A 12,624-nucleotide genomic window follows, 5' to 3' on the forward strand; every position below is an offset into this window, starting at 1 on the left:
GAAATGTTTTAGTTGGCCTTGCTTTCAGCGTTTCGCAGTTCCAACACAGCAAGGCCAGATGGCAGAAGTTCAAGGCCAGATCAGTCAATCATCCTGAGTATGTCCCCTGCAACTACTGAAAAGACTGCTACTCATCTTCAGAAACGATGGGTTAGTCTGACCTCCCCACAGACACCCATCTGTTGTGGTTGCACTTACGGAACGGCTATCTGTATCGTTGGAACACAAAAGGCTTCCCAATTCGATAAGGATCGATGGTTCGGGGGGGGGGGGGGGGGGCAGCGAAGTTTAATGCCTTAAAATAGTAATGAAACTGCAGTATTTCTGGTGTGGTTGATTTAATTTACTTACATTTATCTGTGAAGGCAATCAATACACATTAACCAGTAAGTATGAGAAAAATGGTGTTTAATGGAATTAGGTGTGGACAAGAATTTAAAGTTTTTTGAGCTATTCCTGTTCATTTCGAACAGCTCGCTTGGGTTAATTATATTCTAGGTACAAGATATGTTATACCGAGAATTTCAGGGTATATCACACACTTTCGCTTGCTCATCACTGATATTATGTCAGATAACGGCTTCTGTTACAAAAGGGTTTGCTGTCGCCTTCTACCTGCTCTGACCCTGAAATTCTTCTGCAACCGTTAAACTTTAACTTCCGCCATCTGAGATACTCTGCTACTTATTTTAGGCCGAGTAGTTCGGTGCGGATGTGGGTCAGTGGTAGATACAAATGTTTCTGTGTTTAGTACCCAGTTGCTCCTACGACTTACTTTCTAGCACATGTCGCTGTTATCGTGCTTTGTGCGTGAAGTATTCTAATTTCGCCGTTTCTTGAAAGCTGCACTGAACTGCTGGTGCCCGCAAATGGTTCAAATGGCTATAAGCACTATGGGACTTAAAGGTCATCAGTCCTCTAGACTTAGAACTACTTAAACCTAACCAACCTAAGGACTAAACACACATCCATGCCCGAGACAGGATTGGAACCTGCGACCGTAGCAGCAACGCGTTTCCGGACGGAAGCGCCTAAAACCACTCGGCCACAATGGCCGGCGCTGGTGCCTGCAGAGCATACTTGGTGAGATTTGTAGACTGTGACACTCAAAGCGGTCTTATCTCCCATGAGCACCTGATTAGTCAATTACTGATGTAGTTTCAACATTCTAAGTCGCTTCCTTTTTTTTCTACCTCTCTTCCACACTATTTACTTGTAATTTAATGTTTTGTCGTTTGTAAAATCTGTCTGGAAGGAATTTCCATTGCAGACGAGACATATATGCGACTTCAGCTTATGCCACTTCACAGCACATGTGATTGCTGTATTACTTTCGTTACGCACCGTGTTTCATAAAGCTGTGACACCGGGCTTAAAGCTGCATCGGATTTCTAGATACTGAGTGACGAGTTTTCATGTGTTTCTCGCTCAATCAAGCTTTGCTCAGTGCTCGTGTTTCACTTGTCTTTGTCTGCACTGTCCGTTTGTTGAACGTCAGCGTTGTTCCTAATATTACGCCGAAGTGCTAGGTTTACTCAAATTTTACAATTCAGTGGCGTTTCTTATGTTTGCGTGGATTTTACAAACTCTGCAAATGGAATTATATTGAAATGCATGTGCAATCAGTGTACAACGAACGCAGTTAGAGGCACCGTGTCACTGACTGCGCGGCCCCTGCCGCCGGAGGTTCGAGTCCTCCCTCGGGCATGGGTGGGTGTGTTGTTCTTAGCGTAAGTTAGTAAAAGTTAGTTTAAGTGGTGCGTAGGTCTAGGGGCCGATGGCCTCAGCAGTTTCGTCCCTTAGAAATTCAGACATTTGAACATTTTTGTACAACGAATGTAATGTAAAAGTTTATCTTAGGCTCTCAGCGTACTTTCTTCGTAAGATCTGTGGCGTACCATTCATGTTTAATATGTTTTATGTTTTATTCCTTTGTGGAATAATGATGTGTCAGGCTTCATCTGTCCCTGTATCAGGTCATTACATAGAACTGTATGTACGATTAATGTGGGAGTTCAGATCCTTACAGTTACTACTACATGTGTTACCTGGTTTTCAAGCTTACTAAGGAATTTTTTAAATGTAAACGTACGGAAAATTTAGTACTTTGGACTTTAATTTCTTGACAGGCGTAATCCACTGCTTTCCGTTTCCGATGGAGTCGTTATCTTAAAGCATTTCATAAAGTAAAATTTTAAGAACTATGTGCAGATGAGCAACATGGGATCAGAACTCAGATTGTCTCAAAACAGAAATGCAAAAGCTATATGAAGGTCTCAATAACGAACTGCTGTGATTCTGCGGATTGCAATCGCTACCACACAAGGAGAGAACGTCAATGATTAAGAGTTAGCCAAAGTTCTTTATTTTGCAGTACAGAAAGTCATATAAAGAGCAGACCAAGATAAGTTGTAGTTCAGGGGAGACTGTAGCGGAAGTATTCCTGAGGCAGCTCCTTAGTCTCGAAGATCTCCGACATGAAAGCTGCAGAGGCCCTTGGCGTCCTGGTTCTGTTCGGGCTGTCGAAATCCACCTCGTACAGCCCGAATTTCTTGCTGCAAACATTTAAAACTGGTAAGGCTTTGACAGACAAGTGTGCTGATTCTAGCACTACTTACGTACAGTCTTGACACTAGTTTATTGTGACAGATTACTTTTATATACGATAATTTTCTCGATGCTTTTGTGTATACTGAAATTTCTAAGTGACAGTGTAAATGCGATTTTTTTAATAAGTGCTGGAAGTTACGTGGATAGGGTTGTATTACGAATAGAAAATTACGAGACCATGCTTAGGTTTCTTGTATACCTAAAGTGACGTACCAATAGATGTAGGATAGCAGGGAGAAAGTCGCTCTGTGTTAGAGAGGCGCAGACGCGCCAGAGGGAAAGGACGAATGGTGAAGTGTGGGCGCCTGTGCACACAACGGAGACTCAGCCGGTCAAAAACCACCAAGCCATCAACACAACGAAAAAAAAAAAAGAAAAAGAAAAACAGAATAACTTGGTGGTAGCCAGACGTTGAGGAACCCTCATGTGAGTGTTATCAGCGCGTCTGTGGTATAAAAACAGATACAATTGGACTCCATACCACATTTTAAGAGGTTTCACTGAATAGAAAAAATGAAATTCTGTTCCAAACAGTACTAAGTATGAGCGTAACCATTTTAACGAAAAACTCACACAACCCAAATAGTTTGGGAAAAGTTCGTAAAGAAGTATGATACGGATCACCTTGATATAAGAACTGATGCACTGGGCACCACGTACCTGTATATGGACTAGTATAAGAACAACGAGATCTTATAAGATTCCTGTGTAAAAAACATGCGGTAATAGTAATACGCTCGTAACGTAAGTAAACAAAGAACTGTCAAAAAGTACAAAGAGAAAATGTAACGTTGGCACTTTAAATTATTATCCAAAGTCGATGTTTCCCATGTAGCCCTAGCCCCCTCCCCCCCCCCCCCCCCCTACCCACACGCACACACCTCCTGCCCACACTGTGCGGGTATTTCTGCGTGACACGGGTTGACTGACCAGCCCAACTGGAGGGTTGGTTTGAAACCGTTGATGTGGAGTCCCAGGTTTCCCGTCTGGTGTTGGCTTCTAGCGATACCGTTAGTAGTTTGTCGTTGCACATTATTTGCGGAATATGTTCATCGCATTTAAGGAAGGTCTAAATGATGGCGGTCGTAACGGTGGGCGTACTACATCTATCCTTAGCATCACATGGGAGCAAGTTTTAAGGTCGTTGTGGATGAAAAATTTCTGATTTCCGTGGCTGGGTGCTCGCGAAGAGCACAGCTTAGAGATTTGTATCTTGACTTGTTTCCATAAAAACGGTAGCCATGGTTCAACTGACAGCTGTTATACCGGAAAAACTCCGACGGGAAGTGCAATGTCCCCCATAAACCATTTCCGCTATCGATGTCTGATCTGAAAGCTGTGTGGCGGTCCAGCTGTTACCTTGGTACATTCCTAAGCGCGGCTTTTGACGTCATACGTCCGAGCTCTGGTGGCGTTCGAGAAATAGCCTCCAGTCAAATTGTCGCCCTTCATCCGTAGTGACATGAGCTAGACAGCCGCAACCGTTAGTCCAGTTATTAAAAATGTTCCTGTTGCTGTTTCCGCTGAGATACCACTGCCTGGCGTCGCTTCCACTCAAAGAGTGTATCTGTCAACAACAGACGTAAATGTACACCGATACTCTTTGGATATTGCAAGCAGGCCCACAAAATCTTCGTGTACGCACGTGGGAGAAACAGTCTCTTGGTTCTGGCAATTCCACCACTGGCTTATGTATATTCCGCCAATTTTGCACTTTCTATATGTCGCTCACGTTCTCGACCACTGGCGGTCGTCGTTTTTCTTACTGCTGGGTCACATTTTGCCTGTGGCTTGCGCTGCACTCAGCTAATTGTAATTTATTGCACAAGCAATGGCACCAATCCCGGAGAAAAAATCAGTGACTACATTTGCAAGAAGTCGTGGTCTCCTGACCTTCATTGCTTACATATTCCGCCCTCACAATCATATTCTGCACATCAAGACGCTTCGTTCGAACCCAAACTCGATAACATAAAATCAATGTTGTATGAATTCATGTAGACAGTATGCAAATAACACATAAGCGCACCATGGTCGAAATACTAGAAGCTGGGGTACACACACACATTCAAGACACGATGGTCACAAAAGGTTTTAGTTTGGGAGAGGAAAACACCACACGGCAGGACGCCGGTCCCTTCAGAGGTTTTCACAGGGAGCTATCTATGTCAGCCGGGGACCGCCCGTGGAGTGGCCAGGGTATGCCCTAGTGAAAGGGAGAGCGACCCCGTGTTTGGCTTAAAAGCAAATTCCACTACAGTGTGTGGGAGCACCCAACCTACGCATTCTTTACAAATATAGCACGCAGTTTCAGAGATTTTCACAGGGAGACAGCAAACGCCAAACGCCGACGCTACAGATGTCTGTATTGGTCGCCTTAAACGAAACGTCATTCTCCCGATTTAGAAGAGCAATGCTGATTGGTAGACGATATTTCTGATCACTTGAGCTGAAGGAGTAATGGAAGAGACCGAAAGATATACCGCTTCATGTCTGGCGTGGACAGGGGCCGTTCTGTTGTCGCTCTTGGAGAGAGAACACATAACGAGAGCGTGTGCGCTCATACGTGTACTCAAAGAGCAAGGAACAAGTCTCTACTCAGTACTTCACTGGGAGAGCACCTCTGTCGAAAGCAACTCAGAGTGCGACTCTATGTTGAGTCTTTGCGATTAACTGTTGTTCATTGTGTTGGCGCCACACTTATTGTGCGGTGTGAATAGACAGAGTTATAGTTAAACGCCTGCGAGCGAATTTTTGAGTGGCATCACGGTGGACACTTCATCAAGGTGTAGGGAGAGTTTGATTGGTGAAAGTCAATTTTATTTTTCAGCAGTGGGCGGCGCAGACAGGAGTCATTGCAGCTTATGGTATTGTGAGCTACAGCTCTTGCGAGCGCCATATTTCCTCCATAACAGTACACTTCACTGCATTTCACACGCAACAGCCTCCACCGTATCTAGCAACATTCTAATGGCTAATTATTCAAGTTGAGTAGGCACGGCTCTCAGCCATTCTGGCAAGTCAATAACAATCTTAAACTTTGTATAGAAATTTCATTAGCGAATCCTGTCCTTGAGAGGTAACTTCACATTCCGAAAAGAACCCGGAAAATAACCCGGAAATTGTTCAGTTCACAACTAAAGGTGCCATTGTGATTTCTCAGAATTTTAGCAAGATAAATAATAATTTTCGGTAGTTTCATGTTATTCTTACACTAACTAGCATTACGCCAGTACCCAAGTATCCCACTAGTTGCGTAAGAAATTTTGTGAATTTTTGTATCATTTCCTTACAGTGGACGACTCCAGAAAATATTTATTGCTGAAAGTTTTTCAGGCATTTCTCTTTAGAACGTGAGGAACATCCGTCTGACTTCTGTAGTAGTGTGGGGGTGGAAATTGCATCTTGCAGGAGCCACAGGGTAAAGTGTACATCTCAGATTAATCCATTGCGCAGAATGACAGAATAGCAACCCCACACGCTCACACATTTTGTGCCCCTCTTATGTGACTTACGCCTTTCCTGAATTGACTAATTAACTCTAGTTGGCGAAGTTATCGACGACAAGAACTCTCCTTGAGTACCTTACAAGCGAACACATTGGTTTATCGTCTATATAGACTGGAAATGGTCTGTCTTTTGTGTAACGGCGGAAGTGCCACATAGCTTCATAGATGGCCAGTGTGTGTCAGTCGTATGCACTCCATTTTTCTTTGACTTGTATTGCTATACATCACGTGTTGTCCTTTTGTCAGTGGAGCATCTTTTTTAATCGTGCTACAATTTTTCATTTTTATTGGCAATTATCGTTTTCAGTAGTTATGTATGTCAAAGGATATATGGCATGTGATACATCTGTGATACTTTTTCTGCCGTTGATGATGGTTTAAGAATTAAGCAGAATAAATAACATTACGACAAGCAGCACAGTGTTATGCATTTTGTAAAATTTGTACATGTGTCTAAGCAACATTATGCATTACAGTTAGTTTGTAGTTCTTTCAATTTCTGGGAAAAATAAATGTAAGGATTTCCACACTTGTTAGCGTCTTGATGGTGCTGCGGCTATCTCGTGCTGATTAGCACCTGCCATTGCTGCTAACGTCGCATTATGGACCGTATGAGACAAGAGCACTGCTTTTTGTAAGTTTTCTTCTACTTTTTCAAATGCATGTTCCATATGCGGCGTCCATGGCAGGCGACGTCTGCCCATAGCGCTGTTATCTGTCAGTGATGAAGTGAGAGGTGCCTGTGTCTCTGCTACTCGTGGTAGGTGTCATCAGCTGAAGTCAACGATTCCTAGGAATGTTCTTAGTTGCAGAAAATCTGTTGGACGTCAGGTGTTTTTAAGGAGCTCTCTCTTCTCCCTGAGTGTACAAATACTGACAACAGAAGCCATGTGGCTGAGGAATTATACCTGTTTTCTGCGCAGAACACATTTTGTTTCATTCTCTACCAAAGCATATTTTCGTATCTCGTTGAACACGGCATTGAAGTGCTTCTTGTGTAATGCTGGTGACTGGAAAAATACCAAAGGATTATCTAAATAGGTGAAACAAAAATTCTGTTCACTTCATCTACAAAACACTGTCATATTTGGATGGCACCGTTTACTCCAAATGGCGTGACTAGAAAGAAAGATCGAAATGTGTTATTACTGCGGTATGGGGGATGCTTTCATCAGCCACAGAAATATGGTTATGAGCCTTTTTACAGACAATGACGATAAAAATTACAGCTACGGCTAATACATACCATATATTAGGGATGGGGCAGCAGTCTGGGATGGTACGTGCATTAAAACCACAGTCAGACAACAGTAATGTTGGTTCTGCATATGTTATCCGTTTGTAACATTTCTTCAAATTCTGCTTTTACCGCAGAAAAACGGTCGGTGGCAATTTCCGTGGCTGCTGGAAGACTGGTTGACAAGGCGTCATCATATTATGGTGCACCGTGCTCAGCGACCGATAACTCCCTGTCTGCACTCTGGTAAAACACAATTGTGGCGTGACGCGATTGTATTTTGCCTATTTTACGTGTGAGCACCTGAAATGGAAAATTAAATGATTGTGGCTAGGGCATCCCAAAGGGTAGACTGGTAGCCTGGTGCAAAGTCCTTTTAGGTGACGCCACCTCGGAAACTTAGATGTCGCTGAGGATAAAATGATGACGGAGACAACACAACAACCAGTCTCCAAGGGAAACTCAAACATGGCCCCTCGCATGGCATTCTGCCACACTAAATGCTCAGCTATGGAGGCAGACACATCATTGCCCACTGCTATGTCCACGGACCTAACCGAATCACGCGCGCCCTGCCATCCCTCAGCCCAGCTGCACATGCGCGGTGGTAGGCCTTAGCTTCACGTCGAGGCCGCCAGAGGCTCATGGCGTTATCTCCGACTGAAAGACGTCGCGCCATTCAATAGTTCTTGCCTGCAGCTCCCTCTGTGGTCACGAGATATAACTGGAGCACAGACCTGACGCCACCGGATATGGATCCTCTACATCTCCCGCAAACTCGATCCTCCTCACCCGTTGGTCTCTCCCATCCTCTCCCGCCCCCGTCCGCTGCTGGGCCTGTACTTCCATGTCCAACCTGCTCTCCATCTCTCCACTCTCCACACCCTCTCCCAAGGTGGCTTGCGCCAGCTCCCCCTCCCTGATGATGCCCTCCTCCCCTCCATCTACCCCTCCTACCAACTTTGATCCTCCCTCCCTCTTCCTGTATTTGCTCCCTTTGGGCACCCTCTCTCCCTTCTCTCCCCCTTCCCTCCCTCTTCCCTTTCTCCCCACTCCTCCCCCGGGCTTCCCCTCCAGCCCTTCCTCTGTTCCTGCTACCGTCTCCTCTGCCATTGGCGTCCTTGCTCGCCCCTCTCCCTCCCACTCCCCCTTCTTCCCCTCTTGGCAGGTCCCCGGACTCGTACACGCTATGTGGACATTCGCGCGCTGGAGATCATCGTCATCAGCTTCGCGCGTGTGTGCCGTCGTTTTGCGCTTTTTAGTGTCCGCCATCACGCTCATACGTTCACCTGTGCTGTCGAATTCGTCAGTTATGTGCGCCGTGTCAACATGTTGTCAGTACCGTTATCATCGAGTGTGAACGGATCCGTGTTTTTTTGTATTTCTGTGTCCACTATTTTTTGCCCATCACCATGTTCATTCTGGATCTTCTTTCTGTGTTATATCATTGTCAACTCTAAGGCTGAAGAGCGGCGTAGCATGCCGCTGCCAACCTACCTGATTGTACAGGTATAAAAATAACAATAAAGGAAAAACAAACTGACCCCTCGGCCACTTGCTCTTGCTTGCTTCCTGTGTTAATATCGAAGTGTTAGTGTATAGATCTTATATGACAACCTCGGGCTTAGAACTTAGTGACGATTTGGATTGCACTGTGGATTTGTGAATGGTATTGTGAACTTAATTAGGTAGCTACTTGCTATGAGAACAACAGACGGTGCCTGCTTCTGTGTGGAGAATAAAGATAAGTAATCTTCCTGATCGCTGGTGCCTTACTTTGAGACTAATCTTTTCTCAGCCATCAGATCTTGCGTCTCAGCCCGGTCATGTCCTGCTACCAATTCCAACTTATGTTTGCCACTCCAAGCAGACATAAAACCCATCATGATCTATTCCACAGTTAAGGAGGTTTATTTCCAGTCATTGATGGTGAATGTAAGCCGCTCTAGAGATCGGCTCAATGACGTTTGCTAGTACAAACCTCCATCTGAACTTTGGACTGAAACCCAAGTCAGTTGTTATTTCACTTTTAATGTATGTTGCAATGTAAGACCTGCTGTCTGCAGTAAGGCGAGGTGCACCCACTGGCACAGCATCGCTCTCTCTGTGCGGCAGCACACTTGCATCTGTACTGTTAATGTAACGACGGTTTACTCGCTCGTGCGTCACATACATACAAACAGCGCGATAATGTAAACAATCAGCCTCCTTTCGCTGCTTGTGTTGCCTTGGTCGATTTGTCACAGCTGAGACCGTTTGGGAACGCCCATGGATACATGGACCGCCTTACTGCCAAAACACTTGTGGCATCTGGTCATGGCGTTTTGCTCTGAAGGTGGAATGAGTGACCATATTCTTTACTGTATATGCTACGGATCCGCCGTCAGTGGCAACAAATGTTTCTAGAAAGCCTCAATTTGGAGCTGCAGACGTTAATGTTCGTTTACTGAGGGAAATTTCCGCGTCATTCTCATATTTGCCGCGCATTATACAGCTTCACTGTTGTTACGAAACTGAAGTTGTTGGCAGTAAATGGCATGCTACATGTTATGTACAGTGTAAACTGTTTCATTATTTGTATTGTCTTTGAACTTTAAATAAATTATTCATATACAGATTTTCTTTAAAGTTTATGATTACGTAATTAACTATTTATGTTGCGCTGAACAAATTGTATTTCCACGCGACAAATCCACTCAGAGAAAGCAAACACGACTATGAGAGTTGGCGCTTCCCACACTGGTATCTCCGTAACAACCCATCTGCGTAGAGAAGCTAGCACTAGCAGGCTATTCGTGAGGTCGTCACTCGGAAGGGTCGATTGTATGAGAATCCATAGTGGATTTGTAATCGCTGAATATGGTGACCTTGATAACTGGCGTAAAAGTTCTTTAACTGTGACACTTTAGGCCTGAAATTTGCCTGCTACCTTTGGCAAGTTTTAGTCCCAATCGTTCATTTTAAAAAATATACTGGGTTACAGAATACCGTCTAAATTGCTGCAGTAGTCGTGATTTATTTTCCCCGGACTAAACTTTTTTTCTTTTTCTTTTTTTTTCACAGAAGTGTTGTGAGCGTTGAGTCTGCAGTGAACCTGCAGTTTTGTTGTTACCACGGTAACATTTACTTCAATTACCAAAACACAGAGAATTTAATAAGCTTCACCTCACAAACATGCTAATGAGCTACAATAGCAAAAGATTCCTGAAACAGTGTGTTACCAAACAAACAACTAAAGATGAACTGCTCAGTTGTCGGAAAAAAATTATACGTGTAATTTCTTCGCTTACGTTGTTGCACACTCACACTAATTGCTTACATTGTTTGATTTATTAAATACAACTTCATACTTTTTTTAGATATGAGTGTTTATCTATTAGGATATTATAAACCACTCAGTCAAATACCTCTACGTGTCACAAAATGTAAGCACCGATGTTACTTTGTTATTTAATACGTGTAAAATTAGGTGAGTGAGCGAAAAACGGCCTTCTTAGTTGCGATTTAGAAGCATACCAAGATGATGCACATCGGTAACGCAGAAAGGTATGACATCCGCACCTAAAGTGTATGCCTGAAGGTATTTCACAATGATGTTAAAGTCTAGTCATATGCAGCCAGTTTCACCGAGAAACCAGCACGGGCAAGAAAACCGATCAAGTGTATACGCCATTATCACAGAAAAGAAGAACATGGAATGATGTGGGGTGTGGATCTCTGCAAACAGCTGCCACGGATTGTCCACTAACCAGAACAAGCGCATCTGTAAGGAAAGACACGGGTGTTATTCCTAGTTAATGATAGGTGGTGTAATAAAACTACATATCAGTGTAATTTCCATTTATGTTGTGGAGATATTATATCCTTTTGGTAATGAGAGAGTGACATGGAGAAAGATCTGGAGCTATACCTACGCTCAAGACAGATGCTGGAAGTACCAGTTCTTATGCTGGAATTACGGAATGATGGTAGGTATTTGATACGCGACAAGTGAGGGAGAGTCCAGTGACTAAGAACCTTGAATGAAGAAAAGAATGCTTGTGAAATTTGACGTCACCTTTCCGATCGTATCCACGCTAATTATTCATAAGATGGACAACAGTGACTGGAAGTTACATATTTGTGGTAAGCATTCACTGTTACATGGAGTTGGTTTAATTTGAGAACCATGTGTTGTAGGAGTATTGATGGTGAACACAGTATACCATTCATGCGTGATAAGTCGAACGTGACTTATTAGGTGATTCATTATTGGCAGTTCGATAATACTGCATATCAGCAAGAGGAGAGTCATATTAAAACAGGTAAGATCATTGATTCACAAGGACAAAACAAACGGAGAAAATCCTGAACTCTACGGTACTCCTGAGAGTGGGTTGTCCAACGAGGATAGGAGACAAGTGGTAATAACAAAGACCATGTAATATTTGTATAAAGAGGGAAAATAAACGAAGCGAGGAATGTACCCAAACAGACCCCTCAGAGCACATTCGTACTTTGACAATCCACAATCGATTTTTTGATGTTTCTTTCTGTGCTTCTGGTTGTACCTCCGAAGTCAGTGTTTGAGAAACTCGTTTGTGTCGTTTTCAAAATTAGGATAATAAAATCATCGGTGCCAGATACCTCAGTGAAATCAAGGAGAGAAACTACTCTCCCCCGTCAGTCTGTGGGATGTCTAAACTCTTGAGTCACTTTGATCAATTTATCTGCTATCCTAATAGCTTTCTAGAAGCCTGATAGACATTTATCGTAGATGTGATAAATCTTAAGATATTCCAGTAGACGTTCATGAGTAATATGATCTAAAACTTTTAATAATTAGGATAAGAATTTCCGGTTATTATTTGTCTGCTTACGTTGAATTAGGTTTTCTTTCCAGTCAAGACGAAGTGTTACGGCTAACGAAAACTAAACTGAAGTTCCCTTTAAGAAATGGCTTAATAAATTCGGCGACGGTTTTAATAATTTGTATGTTCGTGTCATCAATACTTAAAGCTTCAGAACACATTTTCGTGATCAATTAATGGCTTTATCGATTTTTCAGTCTTGATTAAGAGGAAACGAAAAGAAACTTGAACGTGCACAAGGACTTACGTAAATCCGTCGATCCACTCGAGATCGTCCATGAGACTCCAGCAGGTGTAGCCAATCACAGGAGCACCGTCAACGTGGATGGCTTGTAGAAGAGCCGTCAGGTACGACTGTAATGAATATTTAAATCCATTAAGGAGTTCATTTCAAGGAAGTAAACTACTAACGTTTGCT

General features: G+C 43.3%; 2 protein-coding genes across 4 annotated transcripts in view; one reads left to right on the plus strand and one right to left on the minus strand.

The window, feature by feature from the left end:
- Positions 1-8,598, plus strand: part of LOC126281893 (myrosinase 1-like) — a 114,590-nt gene extending 105,992 nt beyond the window's left edge. For 2 of the 3 annotated variants that reach the window (XM_049981210.1, XM_049981211.1), the window contains exon 12: positions 8,569-8,598. The gene's annotated coding sequence lies outside the window, so the exon portion shown is untranslated. The remainder of the gene's footprint in view (positions 1-8,568) is intronic. The other variant, XM_049981209.1, reaches the window with a different exon arrangement.
- The window catches only part of LOC126281894 (myrosinase 1-like), a 63,497-nt gene continuing 53,215 nt past the window's right edge, over positions 2,343-12,624 (minus strand). The window contains exons 10-11 of the mRNA XM_049981212.1: positions 12,454-12,560; positions 2,343-2,555 (exon numbers count right to left, since the gene is read on the minus strand). Of these exons, the coding sequence (XP_049837169.1) occupies positions 2,417-2,555; positions 12,454-12,560 (246 nt within the window). The 3' untranslated portion in view covers positions 2,343-2,416. The remainder of the gene's footprint in view (positions 2,556-12,453; positions 12,561-12,624) is intronic.

Source organism: Schistocerca gregaria, chromosome 7, assembly GCF_023897955.1.
Source record: "Schistocerca gregaria isolate iqSchGreg1 chromosome 7, iqSchGreg1.2, whole genome shotgun sequence".
NCBI classification, from domain to species: domain Eukaryota; kingdom Metazoa; phylum Arthropoda; class Insecta; order Orthoptera; family Acrididae; genus Schistocerca; species Schistocerca gregaria.